General features: G+C 47.1%; 2 protein-coding genes across 4 annotated transcripts in view; one reads left to right on the forward strand and one right to left on the reverse strand.

The window, feature by feature from the left end:
- Positions 1-805, reverse strand: part of PREPL (prolyl endopeptidase like) — a 49,628-nt gene extending 48,823 nt beyond the window's left edge. For all 3 annotated transcript variants that reach the window (XM_063443910.1, XM_063443909.1, XM_063443911.1), the window contains exon 1: positions 510-805. In XM_063443910.1, coding sequence (XP_063299980.1) covers positions 510-677 — 168 coding nt within the window. In that variant the 5' untranslated portion in view covers positions 678-805. The remainder of the gene's footprint in view (positions 1-509) is intronic.
- A 416-nt stretch (positions 806-1,221) lies between these two features.
- The window catches only part of CAMKMT (calmodulin-lysine N-methyltransferase), a 470,195-nt gene continuing 449,053 nt past the window's right edge, over positions 1,222-22,363 (forward strand). Inside the window, exons 1-2 of the mRNA XM_063443912.1 lie at positions 1,222-1,304; positions 18,117-18,292. Coding sequence (XP_063299982.1) covers positions 1,224-1,304; positions 18,117-18,292 — 257 coding nt within the window. The 5' untranslated portion in view covers positions 1,222-1,223. The remainder of the gene's footprint in view (positions 1,305-18,116; positions 18,293-22,363) is intronic.

The raw sequence follows: 22,363 nt of genomic DNA on the forward strand, positions 1-22,363 counted from the left end.
GCTGTCTGGGGAGGGCAGATGCACTTCTGTCTGACACGAGGCACTCATTTGAACCTAGAGCCTGACTACGATTATCAAAAACCTGAGCGATTCAGAGCACTATTACACTTTATTATCAGTCTGCACCATTTATGTTTTATTTTTTCATTGCTTTCAGAATGATTTGTTAAAACCTGTGGATGTACCATATATGCCAATACTAAGGTAGTTACGTTTACAGTTTTAATAACATTTTGCGCATGCACGTCAACTATTTTGGTTTTCAATTCCCTACAATTCGGAGGTGAGTTATAGAGTTATTCGATGAAGCGAGGAGTCGAAGTGAATTTCAAATTTAATGTCCAAATAGCCAAACCATTGCTATACTAAATAAGAGATTTTTCTTTTTTTTTTTTTCCCAGTTCAGGCATTTCGGCCTTACATTTGAAATTCCTTTTGATTTCTCAATTTGGTCAATAACCGGGTTAATAAATTCCCATACAAACGAAATAACTAAGACATATTCATACCTGCCAAGAGCTGAATCCTCTGAACAAGCTGTCCCTTGAATGTGTGGAGCAGCCTGTGAGTATATTATTATGATACCTCCAGGGAGAGGTAAACAGAGTGTGGGTGACAGTCTTAGTCTGCATTGTACTTCTGTAAATAAATAATCCTAATGTTTTTATGACCCCCATGATCACAGGGGGCAGCTCTCAGTATTTAACATGCAGAGCCAGATACTGCCATATGAGCTATTTTCCATAAAATGACCACATTCACACTGCCACCATGCATGTGGGTCTAAGCTGCTCAGAAATCAACATGTGAGGAGGTGACTGGTCGCAGAACTCTGACGCCAACAGCTAAGAGCAGAGCACTCAGCTTCTAAGCTGTCCTCGTGAGAGGAGCCATTTTGGTGACGTCCGCGCATTAAAAGCGACTGTGTTTTGATCGCCGGCAAAATGGCTTCCCGCTTAACTGTGAACACGCACTGGGTGGGACCATAGTCACTTTGTACCAGCCTTGCGCCGTGTGATCTCGAGCGTTTGGAACCGTGGCGCGCGGGCAGCGGTCAGAGCAGGCAGCGGATGCCTATTGGTTATTGGGGAGCCTGTGGGGGGCGTGGCGTGCTCGCGTGCCAGTTGTTTACGGAAGTGCTGCCGGGCAGCGAGTGACAGGTGCATGTGAGAGCCGGCGAGAGTCTCATAGAGTTGTAGGGAGCGTGCTGGGGGACCGGAGACATGGAGAGGGGCAGGATGGATGTTACAGCGGGCAAAAACAAAGCAGAGGTCGCGAAAGCTCGCTGGAAGCTGCTGGGACAGGTACTGAGTGCAGTTATTATTATTATTATTATCCATCTTATGGCACCAACATAGTCCGCAGTGTTGTACAATTTTATATCTAGAGACGGCAACAAATAGACATGTAAAAACACACGTAATATCAGCGCTGTTCTTGTTTTTGCATGTACTAAATGTTAAAACTTAGGAAGGTTTTTATTGCATCTTGCGGCTTTCTAGTACTATTGAGTATTAATATTATTATCATTATTATTGGCTTATTGCGCTCATATATATATATATATATATATATATATATTTTTATTTTTTTTAAATACAGACATATAAATAGGAAAGTAATGGAGGTCATTACATTCGACACCCGAGGATGGATTCAATCCGCTATGCTTCCAATTTAATGTATTTATTTTAAGATAAAACGGTATGAAAATAGTGCCCCTTCTCCCCAATTAAACAACCGGAATTGAGTCTTTACTAGGGGTAGGCAACCTTCGGTTCTCTGGATGTTGTGGTCGCTTCTTCAGCTTTGCCAGCATTATGGCTGTAAGAGCATTATGGGAAATGTAGTCCACAACATTTGGAGTGCCAAAGGTTATCTAATATCTACCCTGATCTATACCGATTGTCTGATATCAAGAAAACGCATCTAGAGGCCGTTCCCTTGGTGTCTTCAAGTCTCGTAACTACGCATGCATTATGAGTAGGCTCGTTATCTGAAGAGGAAATGTAGCTGTTATAAAGAATTTGCCTTTTTGGCCTCCACCATGAAAATTTGTTTGAATTCCTGTCTCTGTCGGTCTCTCTAGTCACATTGTAGGAACCACTCTTAAATGTAGTGTAACTCCATCTCTGGCAGTGTCATTACCCAGCCTGGAATGAGTCCTCCAAGATAACTTATATTAAAGGACCACTCTAGGCACCCAGACCACTTCAGCTTAATGAAGTGGTCTGGGTGCCAGGTCCTTCTAGGGTTAACCCATTTTTTCATAAACATAGCAGTTTCAAAGAAACTGCTATGTTTGTGAATGGGTTAAGCCTTCCCCCTAATCCTCTAGTGGCTGTCTCATTGACAGCCGCTAGAGGCGCTTGCGTGATTCTCACTGTGAAAATCAATGAATGCTTTCCTATGTGACCGGCTGAATGCGCGCGCAGCTCTTGCCGCGCGTGCGCATTCAGCCGACGGGGAGGAGAAGAGGAGGATCGGAGGAGGAGAGCTCTCCGCCCACCGCTGGAAAAAGGTAAGTTTTACCCCTTTTCCCCTTTCCCCCTTTCCAGAGCCGGGCGGGAGGGGGTCCCTGAGGGTGGGGGCACCCTCAGGGCACTCTAGTGCCAGGAAATAGTGCCAGGAAAACGAGTATGTTTTCCTGGCACTAGAGTGGTCCTTTAATTATGTCCATATTGGACACAATCTCCAGTGTTATTTATGCTTGTGTTTAAAGGGACACTCCAGGCACCCAGACCACTTCTGCTCATTGGAGTGGTCTGGGTGCCAACTCCCACTACCCGTAACCTTGCAAGTGTAATTATTCCAGTTTTTTTTAAACTGCAATAATTACCTTGCAGGGTTAAGTCCTCCCCTAGTGGCTGTCTATTAGACCGCCACTAGAGGACACTTCCTGCTCTATAGCACAGGTTTTCTGTGCTAGAGCGTCGCTGGACGTCCTCACGCTGTGTGAGGACCTCCAGCGTCGCTCTATTCCCCATAGGGAAGCATTGAAATTCATTTTCAATGCTTTCCTATGGGGTGCGCCAATGCGCATGCGCGGCATTGCTGCGCATGCGCATTAGGTCTCCTCGGCCGGTGGGCGAGATCAGTCTTGCCCTCCGGCCGACGTAAGCAGAACGAGGAGCGGCGGGGGAGGAGGAAGCAGCGATGTGGGACCTGTCGCTGCCTCTGGTAAGTCACTGAAGGGGTTTTCACCCCTTCAGCAACTGGGGATTGGGGGGTGGGAGGGAGAGGGACCCTCCAGTGCCAGCAAAAAAGGATCGTTTTCCTGGCACTGGAGTTTCCCTTTAATGCTTTTCACCACATGCTTAAGGGGAGGTCACCAGTGGCTAGTCCTGAGTGGAAAACAGAAAATTTACAGCATACTCACCGATATTTACATTTCTCGGATATAGGCCATGGCAGCACTACGATGTGTATAGTTTCTCCTACTCCTCAATTGGACAGGAACCACCTCCTAATTAAATAATAAAAGGCAGACTCCCTCCCCTGTCCCCTCGGTCTTAAAAACTACAAACAAATTTTTTTTAAAGGGTGGGACCATAGTTCTGCCATAGCCTATATCCGGGAAACGAAAATATCGGTGAGTATGGTATAAATTTTCTGTTTTGCCGGATATATCTATGGCAGCACTACAGACAGGTTATTCCCAAGCTGAAATGTACAACGGAGGGAAAGAAAACCAAAACGTCAAATTTAATGCAAAGAAAAACTCTTTATTTACAAATTAATTGTAAGGCAGTAGAAAGGACACTTCTGGGGCGTGGCTCACTGCCGATGGAGTGAGACGGACTCGACCTGAGCTCCTAGGCCCCAACCTGATACACCCCGATACAAAGCGATCCTTTAACCCCTAAAAATGGGGAAAACCAAACGAATAGGCACGGCAGGTACCTCCGGTGCAACCCCAGCGAGGCAAAACCCCGGCCCGATGGATGACTTCCTCACATTACCGCAGGGCCTCTATGGCACAGACGACGCCGCCTCCAATACACCGTCCTCACCGAGCCCCAACACGGCGCATTCCAGCCAGACCTCCCCAGCGACCTCCACGTTAGCCCAAATATCGGCGGACCTAGCGAAAATAACTGCAAACATGCTCACTCGAAAAGACAAGGTGGAAATGGTCGCGGAGCTGAGAGCTGCCGTCAAGGAGGAAATCATGGCGCTAGATCTAACGGCGCTAGAACACCGCGTGGATGAACTGGAGGAGGACCGCCTCCAGAATGCCCAATACCGGCAAACAACGGACCTGGCGGCAGGGAGGCAAGGCAATATGCTCCTAGACCTGCGCAGACAGGTCGAAGACCTCGATAACAGAGGCCGCAGGAGGAACATCAGAATCCGGGGCCTCCCTGAAGCTGAAGGTGAGGACCCCCACGAGGTCCTTGTGGGCCTGTTCACGCACCTCCTAGGGGACACAGCCCCCAATGACTTTGGCATCGAGAGAGCACACTGAGCCCTGCGGGCCCCTAGGAGAGATGGCTTACCAAGGGACGTCGTCTGTTCCCTAACGTCCTTTCCACTTAAAGAAACCCTGATGCAAGCGCCGAGGACGCAGCAACGGATCTCCTATTTAGATTCCCAGATCTCACTCTATCAGGACCTGTCCACCATTACACTGGATGCACGCCGGGCCCTGAGACCACTGACACGGATGCTGCAGGAGAGGAGGATTCCCTACAAGTGGGGGTTCCCATTCAGCCTGCAAGCAAGAGTTGATGCCCCGAAATGATGTGCCCCGCTTCCTGACCGCAGTCAACTTACCCGCAGTGCAGATCCCGAATTGGATCCTGGAAGGACCTCCCGCCCGAGCAACAGGACCAACGGAGGTGGCACATAATCTTCGAATGGACCCGGTCCCACAGCGCCGCAGAGGAGGCCCAGAGAACCCCGAGGAGTAGGCTGGGAGGCCCTGACCACCGAACCGGTCCCACCCCTCACACTCAAAGACCATGACCCTTTGGAGATCTGCCGACCCACAGACTCAGACAATGTAACGGTAGGCCGGGACTGGGGTTTATAAGTTCCCAACAATCTGCCCGAGATGCTTAGTCACACAGCCTGGAGGGGAACTGGATAGGTGGGGGGGAAGGTCAGCATGGCGGGGGCACCTGAGGTAGTTGAGGCCCACCAGGAGTTCCCCTATTACACCTAAAGAGGACAAGGGAGCCACCCGAGGTTGGGAGGAGTTGTGGTTGAGGGGGGGACCAGGACGTTTCTGGCCACTGCCCTATAGGCCTGCTACGGATGACCGCTCACAGCCACTATCCTGTGAACCACGATAACACCTGTGGACTGTTCTGGGGGAAATTGGACTCTGGGGGCGGTGGGGTAAGTGGGGGGGGGGAAAGGGGCCGAGGAGGGTCGGGCTGTGGAGGGTCGGGCTGTGGAATTGAGTGCCATACTGGGCCACCTTGCTGTACATAGTTTATTTAATTTGTTTATTGATGTTATCCAAGTGAGGTGACCATATGGGTGAGAGTGCCCCCCTACGGCCCACACACATTCGATACACACACACGCTACGTACACAGACAAGGAACCGACGGCCTAAACCCTGGGCTGGGTGGGGGACTTGGACTACAAGGGACTCAGAGGGCGGGCCCAACTGGGACATTGACAAGGGATAATATAGACAGGTTCCCAAACAGTGACTGAATGTGAGAGAACATAGCCAACAAGGTGCGGGTGGTGCAACGCAACATATGGAGAATACCCAGTGGACGTGCGCCCCCTACCTACACACACCCTATTCCGCTAGAGAGCAAGGAGCACACACCGGGACCATCGGCCACCCGCGCTACATTAACCACAGCAGCGCACACTACACATTTAGGGCTTCAGACAGGAGTAGAACCACTGAGAATGATACTGACCGCTTACACCGACATCCCAATAAAAAACCCGCTGCGTAAACGCTAGACCCCGCATACCAGGCACCCCGCTATAGAAAGACACACCCTAAACAGTGGCCACAAACTAGCCACGGGCAGGGCCCCCCCCACGGACCTCCACAAAAGCCACGACGAATGGAAACACTGACGCATAACGTACAGAACCCCATGGGACAGACCTTGGGAGGGGTCACAGGAATGGAAGACAGTGACCAGAATGACTCCGGCTTAGCCGACACCAGACTACTCTAGAGGTGCGCAGCCTTAGAGGACCGTGGGTGACGCCTGAGTTGGGAGACAACCGAGAGGAACGCAACAACACACGACGACATGATGATCCGCAACCGAGCCAAACGACGACAATAGGGACTAAGGTGAAAGGATACCGGACTACACCCCCAACTTAGCAGCCACCGTTGCAGCTACAATGTACACCTCACAGGTTGGGCGCCGACGGACGGACAGGGAGACACCTGACCACAGGACGAGAACACCACACTACCGAAGGTAACACCACTGACCTCACTGGGACAGACCCATACTGTAATTACGACCGGGGTTCCACGGGACAGGCACACCACTGACCCCAGGAACGAAGACACCCGGTACAGGGTCGCAGTCACACCCATAACACCACCCACACGACAACCTACTCTAGAACCGAACTACCTTAACTCCCCCCTAGACCCTTACAGACGTGACGACAACTACTCCCCCCTCCCCCCCCCGCCCTTCCCTCTCCCTTCTCTTTTCCAGTTGGAGTAGCAGCGCAGGGGGCACCCCGCTCCTTCCTCGAGATGGTAGCCGGACAGGGTTTTACCCCAGCGCAGTTGACATATTGGTCCAACAACGTCCAGGGACTCAACACGCCAGAAAAGCGCTCGCACTTGCACCGGCGACTATGGACAGCGAGAGCATCCGTGGCGTTCCTGCAGGAGACCCACCTCAGAGGCCGAGACGCACCCAAACTGGAAAATCGACGCTTCCCACTGGGATTCTACGCAAATCATGCCGAAGCCAAGAGAGCTGGGGTTGCGATCCTTTTCGCTCACACAACCCCATTCCAATGCACGGACACCCTGACAGACCCCAACGGACGATACCTCTTCCTCAAGGGTACGATAGCGGACCGCATATACACCTTTGCATGCCTATACGGACCAAATAAAAAACAGCACGTCTTCCTGAGCCGGACCCTGACCAAGCTCGAGAGGTTCAGGGAAGGCCTGCTGGTGGTGGCCGGGGACCTAAACATTCCCATGGAGCCCCGAGTGGATACCTCCAGGGGCCAGAGCGCGATCCCCTCACACTGTCTACGTGCCGTACAACGCTCCCTACACAAGTCGGGACTCGTGGACTGTTGGAGGGCATACCACCCGGACGCTCGAGACTACCCACTACTCAGCGGTCCACACACATTACAGTCGTATAGATTACATATTCATGGCCCAGGAATATCTCAACTTACTGCTTACAGCAGATATAGGTTTGATGGCCTTCTCCGACCACGCACCAGTCCTGATACGCACCAGCTCACCACTCTACAAGCCCCGGGAAAGACAGTGGAAGCTGAACGAATCCCTTCTAGATGACCTGGAACTCACCACCGCGGTAACTAACACCCTAACTGAATACTTCTCCACTAATGACAATCCAGATACCCCACCGTTAACTCTGTGGGAGGCACACAAATGTGTCATCAGAGGACACCTTATTGCAGCGGGAACCACCCGCAAGAAAAATCGGAGGACGCACATCACTGACCTGACGAAACAAATAGCAGACTTGGAGAGGGACCACAAGAATACTGTAGACGAGGGCACGTTCCTCCGCCTCACCGAGAAACGCAGAGAACTCGAGGGAATATTGTCCCAAAACCTGCTCCACACCGCAAGGAAAACATCCAGATTCTACTATGAACACTCTGATAAAAGTGGCAGATTACTAGCGAAGATGCTTAGGGAGAAAAGGAGAACACAGCACGACCGGGGATGGCATAACACGACTCCAAGGGTATATTAAAATCGTTCCGGGACTACTACACGACTCTCTATGACCAGTCACAGAACTGAACAAGGCAGGCGGCAAGACAACACCAGGAGCGGATAGCCTCATACTTGGAGGAATATGTTCAACGCAAGCTCACCCCAGAGCAGGAAGCTGATCTAGAACTGCCCCTGGAGCTCGAAGAACTAGCGGCAGCGCTGAAACACACGAAACCGCATAGAGCCCTGGGACCAGATGGACTCCCAGTCTCCTACATACGCACCTTCAAGGACATCCTCCTGCCCAGACTCCTGACGGGCATCAACTCCATACGAACCGGAGGTCAATTCCACACCGACACCCTAAGGGCGACAATCACGATCATTCCTAAAGACGACAAAGACCCGACGAACTGTGCCAGCTACCGGCCGATCTCACTGCTGAACGCGGACTTAAAACTCTTCGCCAAAGCTATGGCCTTTGTTAACCCTAGTACTCCCGGAACTGGTACACCCAGACCAGGTCGGATTCATACCAGGGAGAGAAGCCAGGGACAATACCATCCGAGCCCTTAACATCATCCACCTGGCCATGGCTGACGACCGGGACATGGTGTTGCTGTCCACCGACGCTGAAAGGCATTCGACCGGGTAGACTGGACCTTCATTGCGGAGACGCTGAGACACATGGGCTTTGGGCCGCACCTGCGGTCCTGGATTGCAGCGCTATACACCACACCATCGGCACGGATACGAGTCAGTGGAGCACTAACGGACTCCTTTGACATACGCAACAGGACGCGCCAGGGCTGCCCCATGTCACCCCTGCTATTCGCGCTCACCCTTGAACCCTTTCTTGAAGCGGTCCGGCGAGATGGAGGAATCTCGGGGCTCCGCATAGGCAGACAGGAACACCGAGTGGCGGCATACGCCGACGATATGCTCTTCTTCTTGGAACAGCCCAGGATTTCGACACCTAACCTGCTGGAGGCGTTCCGGAAATACAACGAGGTGTCCAACCTGAAACTCAACCTGGATAAGTCGGAGGCGTTGCCACTCACCCGAAATGCCGCCCTCCAACAACACATGCGCACACAGTACCCATTCAAACTATGCACAACCAAACTACGATACCTGGGAATCTGGCTACCAAAGAACATCACACAGATGTACCATTTAAACTTCGCGCCCCTCCTCGTAACCTTGCAACAGGACATAAAGAAATGGACAACACAGTACATCTCGTGGTTCGGCCGAATAAATGCTATCAAGATGAACGTCATGCCCCGTATCCTATACCTATTCCAGACACTGCCCACAATCATCCCACAAGACTTTTTCCAGACGTTAACTGCCATCAGACGATTCATATGGCACCAGAAGCCAGCACGCATACGTAGATCGACCCTAGAGCGACCTAAGAGTGAGGGTGGCACGGGACTGCCGTCCATCATTACATACTACCAAGCAACACACCTCCATCGACTAGTCGATTGGCACGCCAACCCGAGCACTAAACTATGGGTACAAATGGAGCTACACCAAGCGCGGGGGAAGATCCCCGCACTACTATGGTTTGGCGAAGCTACACTAGGAGACATGCGAACAGGGAATCCAATGATGGATGCCACTCTGAGGGTCTGGAGCAGAGTACGATACAATAAGAATCTCACGACGTCACCCAACCCGCTCACGCCCATAACTAATAACCCGACACTTGCAGGAGGACTAAACCATGCAGATCTTCGAAACTTCGGAGCGACGGACTGGGTGTACATACGCCAATGGTGCAATGGAACGAATATGAAGACACTGGAAGAACTCCTACAAGGCCGCAGACCGACCAGACTAGATGAATTCCTTTACCACCAGATAAAAACATACGTCAACGCGTTGACAGGCAAAGCTCATCTACACCGCCCACTCCAACAACTAGAACACATCTGCGCTACCAGACAACACCTCACACACGGAGTATCGCATCTATACACCGTCCTGCAACACAACGGGGACAAGAGCCCACTTGGCTTCACAGAGCGCTGGGAAAGGGAGACAGGGGTTGAACTGACAGACCTCGAATGGGGGAACATTTTCCAGCTGACTCACAAAGGATCCATATGCACTAAATTTCAAGAGTGCAACTATAAAATACTGACACACTGGTACAGGACCACAGATGTACTAAGACACTTACACGAATCGATATCAGGAGAATGCTGGAGATGCGGCGCGGATGAGGGCACAGGGCTCCACATTTGGTGGACATGCCCCCATATCGTACCATACTGGCAAATGATACACCAAACAATCAACGAAGTCACGGGAATGGAAATCCCACTACAGCCGCTACCGATGCTCCTGAATTACACACACGTACCTCCAAAGAAATACAAAAGGGGCCTCACCATCCACTTGCTAACGGCGGCAAAAACGCTTATCCCAACACTGTGGAAGAGCCCGACTATCCCTACCTTTCAACAATGGATAGAGTTGAAACAATCTACAACCTCGAAGTGATGACGGCCTCACTGCAGGGACGCTCGCACAAATGTGCACTGACGTGGTTTCCCTGGACGGACTATGTGTCAATAAGGGCCACACGAGCTGGCATTGGGGGGAGCGGGGTGTCCACTGCAGCGGCGTGGGCTCCTCGACAAGACAACGGACAGCTACGAGCAGGACCACAACAAACAGATTCGCACACCTGAATATACCCCCCCACCCGAGGTTCGGGGTAATGCCACAAGGACACATACTAGCGGTACCCCACGGACTATACAGCTAGGCCCTAACAGACAGTCGCTAAAGGCTAGAGGGGTCAGGCGACCAGAGATGAACTGGCAACACGACTAATGTACAAAGGCCAGCAGACCTAGATCTCTCATTGCCAAATACGAGAGGGAACAGGACTAGGGGTAAAGATATCGACAGAGACAACACCACCCCACACAGGGTCATAGGGCTACAAGACACCCTGAAGCAGACGACGAATTTAGGCACCCTATAAACAAATCTACCCCCTATCCGCCGACAGCCAAGCACGACAAACGCTTACTCCACACACCCAACTAGGAACATGACACCACGCGAAAAAGAGTACGGGACATCGCGAAAGGTGAATGACGGGACGACCAGACTGTGGTAAAGCAATGGACAACACCCTAAACCCAGTTAGACGACATACACAACCCTACAGGGATACCTAGACGACTGATGTAGATGACACTGCACACGAAGCCTATCCCTAGACCCAGACCCAACGTGCAATAACAAGGGCAACTGAAAGCAATGCTAACCCGAGCTTTCGAGACGACGGACACCTGAGATGATACTCCAACCAAAGGTACACGCCTACACCTAGCTACATGTTCAGGGACTACGCTATACCACCAAAGCTCGACAAATGCCCCCCACTAACCAAAACTCACACTAAGAGTAGCCTGATACGGGGTCACACCACGAACCGGAGCATTTACCGCTTCCCCAAACACCACATACGCGGCTACATGAGCTGCCCGCGAGCCTACACTATACGCGTACATATCGAAACAAAAACGAAAACAAAATATATACACCTAATTACCTGCCCATACAAATACATACAACAGGTAGCCAACACGACGATGCGTTTCACACACAATATGACGATAAAGACCGGACCTAATTCAGAATGCTACCACACAGGGGGGAGGGGGAGGAGCGGGAAGGGGAGGTGGACGGAACGACCATCTAACTGTTTAAAATGCACAACCGCATATGTCCAATGCGTACACGTAATCTGTATGTTACGCTACTGTGATTCAACTTCAAAAATAAAGAATGTCAACACAAAAACAAGAAGAGAGGGATAGGTAGAGAGAAAAGTGGAGACGAAGTACGACGGGTGGAAACTACCCACAGATGTGTAGATGTATAAAATCATATCACTAAACTGCTACCAAGAAGCTAGACAGCCTTATATATAACCCAGTAGTTTTCCACATGTGTACAACTATACTTCTGACACCCCCAATGTATCCAGGTTTATTTACTCTATTACGGAAGTTGATAATACTGTTCAGACTAGCACACTTCGCTTCTAAATATGTTTGCCTTTGGACTGCTTACGATTATTTGTTAACTGACATTCGAAACGTAATATCGTAAACATGTTCTTTGATATTGATGTTCTGTAACTCGTTATGAAAAATGAAAAATAAAGATTGTCGAAAAAAAAGAGAGGACACTTCTACCAAATTCAGAGGTAGAAGACCTGGTCACATCCAGCCAATAGTGATGAATAAAGGTGTTAAATGAGGACCATGTTGCTGCTGAACAAATGCGGTCCGGAGAAATATTAGCTGCAGCTGCCCATGAAGAGGCCAATGATCTTGTGGAATGAGCTGGAAGACCTGATGGGACTGGAACACCAGAAGCTTTGTAAGTCTGAGAAATGGCTGAGATTATCCATCGGCCAATGCAAGAAGAAGTAGCTTGACCCTTGTACCCTGAAGTTAGATGATTTTCTTCTTTCAGCAGTATGGTTCAGGTAAGTAGACAAACAACAAACCAGATCTAGACAATTCCATTTCTCTTCTTCATAAAATGATGTCCTGATCCATATGGAATGAGGATACTTCTTTAGGACGAAAGGCAGGAACAGTACGGCGAATGACTCGGTCTTCTTGCAAAATTAGAAAAAGGGCTTAAAAGAAGGAAGGAGTCCCCCTGCATTTGGAGAAAACTACAGGAAATTCCTCTGGACTTACAATTTGATCTAGAGACTGACCAGGATCCAGAACAGTCACAGGTAATGGGAAAGCCAAGGATCCCCAGGACTGTACAGCAGGTAGGTGTACCCTTACTCGGGATTTATCACCCCAATGGATCTGGCACATCCAACTTATACCTATAGGGTCACTGCAGCATAGCTCCCCGATCGCTGAGGGGAGAATCATCCAGGTGGTCGCCCTTGGTGAGGCGTCATGTCCCGAGGCTTCCATGGGGAGAGAGGCTGAACTCCCCATGCGCTTGGGTTACAATTAGACCCGAGTAAGCCACAAAACCCAAAAAAAAAAGAGGTGAAACATCCTATGTCCTTGGCAAGTGGACAGGAAAAAAGACTGAAGGGAGGGATTCTCTCTTTTATTATTCAATTAGGAGGTGGTTCCTGTACAATTTAGGAGGAGCTATACCCATCCGTAGTGCTGCCATGGATATATCTGGAAAATAAAATATTGTGTGATTGTTCCATTGGGAACTGTGTGTCCTGCCTGGGGTTTCAATCCCTGAAAGCCCTGCTTTCTAGCTGCCCTATTCCTTGTTACTGGGGATCTTTCAGGATGAAGTCTTTCCCAGGATATGGTGTCCCTTCTTGGGGAGGGTTGCGTCAGTGTCTTTGGATCTTTTGTAATTTGAGTTTTTTTATTTGAGTTTTGACAAATGAAGGTGGGTACAGAAAGAAGAAAGGTGGGGAGGGAGGAATGTCTGGTACAGAGGTTGTATTACATATTCACTCTGGTTGTTCAAAGTCACATTTCTTGTTTATACATTTACATCTTAGTAACTATAAAGTTTAGGCTACCCATAATAGAATTTGCTGAACAGTAAATTACCCTAAGTTACAGGAAGAAGTAAATTTTTTTTTCTTCCTGGTAAACTGGTAACATAGCGTATCGTGAGCATTAATCATGATGCATTCTTTAACTTGTTGTAAATTTCAAGGTGTAGGGAGTATCGATCTCCATGACTTCCACAGCTACTGTGACGAAGTGCCCTTCGCCACTTGTTTCTGGAGAGGGCTAATGGCTAGCCTTTTACCATGTGGCTATGGTCTCTGGGATGTATGGCCCTTTAAACACTTTAATTGGGCATATTGGATTTTTAAATACTGTCTGCCCCTTTAAGTTATATTGGGGCAGTTCTGCAACTTTAAATTGGCAGTTCGGATGCAGCCGAAGTGCCACAGTAGTCCAAGTTTTTCCTTGTGCACAATATTACAGACAAGCTTGTAGCGCCACGACAGCGAGTACAAGCTATTCAGTGGCATACAATATCATGGCAGAGTTATCAGCACATTTAATTTTTGTGAAAGGTAACAGGCTTGTAATAATTGAGTGAAACTTTTGTAGAGTAGCTAGTCGATGCATACATGGTTATATGGTCATTATGTGAGTGGTGGGTACTCAGGCTATGTAAGCTAGCATCAGGTATAGATTGCTAATCATGAGTTCTCCTACTGTGAGCAAGATTATCATGTGGTGATAGTTGAGGGAGGTCTCTGAGTGGTAGAGTCTCGGGCAGAGTGTGTTATGCAGAGTGAAAGATTGCATTTTAAGTAGCCTAGCATGCTAGCAAGACAGGCAGAGTACATATCCGGGTAGTGTTCTTCTGCTATGTCGCCTGGTCCAGTGTCATCTGCAATGCCGCTTGGCAAGTGAGTCCTGTATAGGTAAAGCGCTCCTGGGTTGTCGGGACTTGAGCTAGCCCCTCTAGTTATTCCTACAGACCATCCTTTGGTGCCCCTGCGATGGTCGCTGTTTGCGCTGTCGTCAGCCAGCCGCTGTGGTCCTGCAGGCGTCTGTGTGGGGCCTGGCGGGCTCTGTAAGGCATATTGTGCCGTAAGGTAGTCTCTGGAAACCTAAAATCCATCTGAAGGTGGTATTGCAGGTCTGAGGTGGCTGTCTAGTGTGGGCCTGCCGATCCTAGTCATGGCAGTAGCAGGGTTTCCCTTGTCCTGGTTGGGAGGCATGGCGGGCTTGGTGCCTGTGTAAGCCGGGGGCTTGCTGTGTTCACCCGGCGAAGATTAGTAGTGGACTCACCGCTGGGCTGATCTTGCGGTTTCATGTTTGGGTAAGTGGTGCGGTTTCTCTCCCCTGGGGCTTCATAGGGCGGGAGCTGCTGGTGTCGTGCCCCGCACCGTCGCCATCTTAGCAGGTTGGCCCCGGGAGCACCCTGCCTCGTGGTCTCCACACTTCCCGAGCCCTCCGATATGGGAACTGGGAAAACCTCACCCTGGGCAGCGGCTGTTCATATAACTGAACAACATGTGGGCTGGAAAGCAGGCAGCGGTACTTCGTCGTCGAGTGTCTGGACTGGAACTCTAAGTCGGACACTCGACCCCGAGAACACAGATAACTTTCTACGAACGCCTGCTTCTATTCCCGACAAGTCAGGAGAGCGCTATTCGGTGAAAAGGTACACACGAACTAGAGGAACAATTGCTACCTATGAGCCAGTGGAACCGTTGGGTATTTTGTTCACTGGGACTCCCTCTGCTAAGACCATGCCCAGCTGCCCTTAAGATTTGCCTTGAATTAGACAATTTTGTTGTTTAATCCGTGCCAAATGCGAGAGCCAGCAACAGCGCGTGTCTGGTCCGCTCGGGCAGCCAGGCCCCGGCCCCCCGTTTTGGGGTGTTTTTATGTTTTATATTCTGTACCTGGAAGATAATTAGTTTAAGCAAAGTACAATCAATTATCTCCCAAACAAAGAGACTCCTGGGTGTGTTTTACTATACTTTTGCTGGAGACACCATGCTGGGGGTCTGTGTATAAAAGTGGGCCATCTGGCCATAATAAAGCATTCCAGTTGTACCCTTCATCAAGTCTCGACTGATGTTTGGGTATGCGAACAATGAAGCGATTGACTTTCCCACAACCTGCTTGGGTTTCGGGAGAGCATGAATCAGCGTACTATGCGAACGGGCTGTTGTTGTTATTATTATTATTATTATTATTATTATTGCCATTTATATAGCGCCAAAAAATTCCGTAGCGCTTTACAATATTATAAGAGGGAGATTTTACTATAAATAGGACAATTACAAGAAAACTTACAGGAGCGATAGGTTATATCACTTAACTATAATCACATAGTGTTCCTTTACACACTGTTCCAAATTATGCAAATGATATTTTTCTCATTTACCTAAATAATTGATATAAATTACAGTCAGCATAATTCTCATGTTATCAACTATTAAGCGTACAATTCAAATTTTATTGAACAAACCTCCTAATGATAACAGTATTATTTTTTTAAATATAACTTATAATGCACTATTCCAAATTATTACACACAGTAAGTTTCAAAACACTTTATAGGTTGTAAAGAACTGAAAACTGTCATTTGTTGTTTGCAGCATATTTACTGAAATCAAAAGCTATTTCAATCAAACTTATAACAACATTTTAACTTTTTAAACATTTTAACAGGTCACATTACATTTTAACATAGGACCCCTTATTTGATAGCCGCTTCACAAGTCTTGCATCCATTGGAGTTTTTGGACAGTTTCTGCTTGAATTTGTTTGCAAGATGTCAGAATAGCCTCCCAGAGCTGCTGTTTGGATGTAAACTGCCTCCCACCCTCATAGATCTTTTGCTTGAGGATGCTCCAAAGGTTCTCAATAGGATTGAGGTCAGGGGAGGATGGATGCCACACCATGACTTTCTCTCCTTTTATCCCCATAGCAGCCATTGATGCAGAGGTATTCTTTGCAGCATGAGATGGTGCATTGTCATGCATGAAGATGATTTTATTACGGAAAGCATAGTTCTTTCTTTCTGTACCAGGGAAGAAAGTGGTCAGTCAGAAACTCCACATACTTTGCAGAGGTCATCTTTACACCTTCAGGGACCCTAAAGGGGCCGACCAGCTCTCTTCCCATTATTCCAGCCCAAAACATGACTCTACCACCGTCTTGCTGACGTCGCAGCCTTGTTGGAACAGGGTGGCCGTCCACCAACCATCCACTACTCCATCCATCTGGACCATCCAGGGTTGCACGGCACTCATCAGTGAACAGGACTGTTAGAAAATTAGTCTTCATGTATTTTTCTGCACAATGCAGCCATTTCTGCTTGTGAGCATTGGTTAGTGGTGGCCGAATAGAAGGTTTATGCACAATTGCAAGACTCTGGAGGACTCTACACCTTGATGTCCGTGGGACTCCAAAGGCACCATTAGCTTCAAATATCTGTTTGCTGCCATGTAATGGTATTTTAGCAGCTGCTCTCTTGATCCGATGCATGGACCTGGCAGAAATCTTCCTCAATGTGCCTTTATCTGCACAAACCCGTCTGTGCTCTGAATTAGCCACAAATCTCTTTATAGTGCGATGATCACGCTTAAGTTTTCGTGAACTTTCTAATGTTTTCATACCTCGTCCAAGGCATTGAACTATTTCACTTTTTTCGGTTGCGGAGAGATCCTTTTTCTTCCCCATATTGCATGAAAATGGTGCTCTGCTTAATAATGTGGAACACCCTCCTTTAGTAGTTTTTCCTTAACTTGGGCTCACCTGGCAATCTAATTATTACAGGTGTCCGAGATTGTTTTCAGTCATCAAAAGAGCCCTGAGACACAATGCCATCCACGAGTTAAACTGAAAAACAAAATATTTAATCTTTGTGACACTTAAATAGAATTTGCATAATAATTTATAACAGGGTGTATGACCAAAGTAGCCAAACTGGAAGCATAGCTAACTTGGCAAAAAAAAATAATTTCAGCTATTTAAACGTAAATGTGAAAATCACTTTAAATTCCTGACAATTCTCAATTGAGTGAATAATCCATTAAAGCCCAAGAATAAAAGTGTCACCTGTACAGCTTTGTATTATTGTAGTGAGGAGCTTTGTTTGTGCATTATTGTGTGAATATCTCCAGCTACTAACATTATGGATTATTGCGGCTACGTGATCTCCGTATCAGACACTGGTATGCACTTTTGGAGCCATCATTTGTGTTGGGACTTTATGCTGGACTGTGTGAGATTTCTCTGATTTGATTCATTTTTGATTATTTATTGCTGGCTGTTTTCATTGTCATTTATAATGCATCACATAGTTTCCAACTGTCCCGTTTTTGCCAGGACAATCCTATGGGAAAGCATTGGATTGGCTGAGATCATCACTTCTGATGATGTCAGCCAAGAGGGCAGAGCCACCACCAGCATACTGGAATAAAGGTAAAATGTTTCTATATTTAGGGGTGCAAAGGAGGCCAGGGGAGCTAGATTGTGTTTTAACACTATAGGGTCAGGAATACATGTTCCTTATAGATATCTCCAAATGATTTAAGCATGCTGACTTATTCAGCTATAAATTTCAGATTTCTTAGTCCATACTAATATCATCATATATGTGCGTCTATCCTTGGCTACAAATTGCTCCATCAGTATATATTTTGAATATAAATCCCATAAAGCTTTATAACTGTGTATTTAATGTATTTTCTTAGGCCTTAAGAAAAAAAGCCCTGGATGATGAGAATTTGAAGAAAGTGTCTGTAAGAAGGTTCAATTCATTTTGTCTGTTCTCAAAGACTAAGGTGGAAGATGAGGCATCAGGATCTGATTGTCAAACTTGGTTCAAGTACACCAGCATCCATTACCCACAGTATTGTCTGCTTTTAAGGTAATTTATTTATTTATTTTTAATTTTGTGAGTCCAAAAATATTTTAGATCTAAAGCATAAACTCATGTTGCATTTAAAAATGTAGTATATATGGACCACGTGGCTTCCTAGCAGCATTGAATTTAGACTAGGGTTGTCTATCATTCACCCTCCAGCTGTTTTTTCCAAATTGAAATTGAAGACTAATGCTCATTATTGGTATGGATATTACTCCAGATACTTTCTCAGCTTTGTACATGTTTGTCAATAAAAAGAGGTTGTACTCGATTTCTAACTAAAGCGGTAAATATCTATAATTTGTTATGCGTTTTTTTTTTTATTTAAATGCATATGTAAAATTGATAATGTTTCCATTGATTTCCTACTACGTGAGTTATGTACTTTATTTGGAACTTTTTTTCCTTTATTATAATGGAATGTTAAAAAAACAGACCTTGTTTTCTTCTAGGAACTTTAAAGGGACACTATAGTCAACAGAATAACTACAGCTTAATGTAGTTGTTCTGGTAAGTATAATCATTCCCTGCAGGTGTTTTGCTGTAAACACTGTCTTTTTTTCATAGACACATTCATTGGCCACTGGACGTGCGTCCTGGGGCAGTGCTGCACAGTATGCAGCACTTCCATTCAGTGTCTCCATTCTCTGCATGGAGATGCTGATTTTTTTCTTCATAGAGATGCATTGATTCATCTCTATGAGGAGGTGCTGATTAGCCAAGCCGGCATTTTCACTGCCTCCTTGCCTATTTCAGCCAATCCATCGCTTTCCCTATGAGAAAGTATTGAATTGGCTAAAAATCGTAAATTCTGATGCCACCAAGAGGCTGTTTGGGGGTGGTGCCAGCACCAGCGGATCTGCACAGCACTCGAAATAAGGTACTTTATAACCCTTTCTAAGGGAATTAAGAAAGGGACAAGTCGCCTAAATGGTTGTTTTCACACTGTATGGTCAGGAACACATGTTTATGTTTCTGACCCTATAGTGTTCCTTTAAAGAGAAGTAAAATGTGGGATGTGGAATAAGTGACACTGTAGAGAGGTGTATCATACGAGAATGAGAAGAGGATGCCAGATATGAGGTGGAACACAATGCTTTGTAAGGTGGAATGCACCTCAAACAAAAACGCTGGTTATAATAAGGACGAGAGTGGGTTATTTCATGACTAAAGAAGCAGATTTTTGTTCATTTATTATTTTTAACTTAACATAAAAACTAGCATTCTCTTTTATTGTAATAAGAAATCACACCTTTCTATCAAAAATTTGAAGGGTTTTGCGAAAACAAACTGTCGTGAGCTGAAAATACATGTACATGCTAACAGATGCCATCAACACGAGTGCATCTTTCATTTTCATTATACAATATTATAAAACATTTTCACTCCTAACTTGTGCGTAAATATAAGTGTTGGGAATTTGAAATAGAATATGGGAAAAGCAGGACCTGTTCTGTTTAATTAAAATTAAGTTTTCCTGTTCCATTTGTTTGTCATGTAAATCTGATTTTATTTATTTAAAAATTTTTTATTTTAATTAATGAAATGCTGACACTGACAGAATAAAATTACAAGCTTTCGTTTCACCCCTGTCCTCCACGCGTTCCCAAGTCAGGGGGTTGGCTGATGCTGAACTAATTGCCTGTTATAACCTGACTTGACCTAGATCCTGCCGGCATTTTTTTCACACGTCCATGCTATCTCTCTGTTAACCAAATGCTTGTGTTTTTTTTTATTTTTTATTTGGGTTCTTCTAATTTGGGCAGTGTAGTATCGTGCAAAAGTGATCCAACAGGGGGCGGGGCCTGACCGCAGAAGGGAGCAGACGCATGCCGCTGCTGCTCCCGTAGCTGATCCGACTTAATGCCGATTTCCGACAAGCGGAGACCGCGAGCTGACTCAAGTTGGAACCCACTCGACTGGGGAATCTGAGACCTGCAAATTGACAGCACAAACGTGGACTTTGACAGCGGGTCAGTGCCTCCTAATGTTGCGGCCTACAAGCATGGCGGCGGTGGGGGAGACGGCCGCTCTCCCGCCGTCCACAAGTACAGCAAGGCTGAATCTGAGTCCCCGTTCCCCCCCCTATGGACCGGCGGGGGTTATCCCGGTCCCTACCACGCTGACACACACTGCTCATCGACCTTCAACTCACTCAAGCCCGGGTTCTGAATGCTCCAGAACCGGCAACATGGCGGACGCAACCCAACTCATGAGGCCAGAGCCCACGAACCCGCAGCCTACAAGCCTGGACCTGGCATTCCAGCGATTCTGGGACAGGTGGGAGCAACTCCTCACGAGACCCTTCCTGCCACCCGAAGGCCCGACAGGGGAAACAGAGAAGCAGGGTAAGAGCGGGCCTACCCCGGGCACTACTCACCCTCCTAGCCCAGCACCGACCACCGACCTATCACCCGGTCCGAGGGTCAAGGGGAGATTATCTCCACGGCATCGACCACATCGCCGGAGGCCCAACCGCCGCTGGCGGCGCAGAACCATCAGGGCCCTCCGTGGCACCCCAGCAGGGAAAAACTCTGCCTACATGTACACCCGAGTTTGTGGCACCGAGATGCAGACCCCACATGAGACCTGGGGCCAGGCGGAGGTCTTCACAGCAGCGCAACACACCTGCACCCTGCGGACCCTTCCAACTTCAAACCTCACGAAGCCACGGAAAGGGATCGGCTGAGGAGGTGGGCCAGGGCCAGCGACCAAGCCGGGAGCTGTACACCCCGCCAGGACTGATCCACAAGGTCTGCGAAACAGTCACCGTCAGGACCCCTTGACCCAGCGAAGCTCCGATGTCCCAGTATGACATCTAGCCAGACTCATAAATAGCACAACACTTGTGAATCTTTTGGACATAGAACCTTATCAGTATTTCTTCGCTATATGACTTAGTTCGCTACCTATGCTTTAAACCTAGATTGTATTATCAGTCCTGAGACAGTGCTTACCTATGACTACTATGCATGTTATATTACACGTTTATAGAACTGGGCATGGCCTGCTTATTCCAGCCATACTAACTGGCTTTACATAACTACCTTCTTGCCTCATATAAGTTTTAATCCTGTTATGTGGTTAGATAGGCCTCACACCATAGGTATAAGTGGGGTATGTACTGTTGTATTATCCTATTGTCTTCTTATGCTCACATAAAATGACCCTTGATACAAAGCCTGTTAATGACAAGCACATTAAACCCACACACGCGCCATGTTGGCCACAGCTTAGCCTTAAATCTCTCAGCCACCCTATCTGGGCTAGACCACAGAACCGCGGAAACTACTATAACTAAGCTGCTACTGTCAATAATCGTTTAGCCTGCCTACGAGGCATCGCATGAGACAGCCTTGTATAGGAGAAGTCGTACTGTGTCACTGTTCAGCTTGTATATTTTGACTTTACACAGCTCATAGATTCCTTAACCTAGTCTTAGCATGTATTTACATATCCAGCAACTGAATAACAGTCTGAAGTAACCTAAATATTATACACAAAAAATGAGGCTAGCACTATATAGAGATGATATGCCTTGCATTGTATTACCCCTGACTTGTTTGAAACTTTATTGTCTCCCCTATTCTTTTATGTACCCACATACCTTTACGCCTCAATAAAAAAAGAGATTTACAAAAAAAAAAAAAAAAAAAAAAGTGATCCAACAAAGTTTATTTAATGTGGTTTTAAATTGCATGATAATAAGTGGGGTTCCTGTGGCTCACTTACATTATTATCGGTACTAAGCAATTCTTATATGCAAGTTGACCTATACTTATTTGTAACTAGTTCGTTATTCACTGTATAACATACCTTACATACTCCATACATACCTTGTCTAGCAGTGCTTTTCAGTTAGACTGTTCTATCTATTCTTCATGCCTCGACCTATGTACCTAGCCAGTTTCTCTTGTCTTACATTAACAAAAAAGAGATGTCTTTCTTCAGAATTCTCTATGACCTGCATTGTACGATATCCATTTTTACAAAGCTGATATATTCTGATTTTGTGTTTTTATACTGCTTGTATATTGCTGCCAAATCAATCAAATTGACAAAAAAATAAATAAA

This window comes from Pelobates fuscus, chromosome 2 (assembly GCF_036172605.1).
Source record: "Pelobates fuscus isolate aPelFus1 chromosome 2, aPelFus1.pri, whole genome shotgun sequence".
Taxonomy (NCBI): Eukaryota; Metazoa; Chordata; class Amphibia; order Anura; family Pelobatidae; genus Pelobates; species Pelobates fuscus.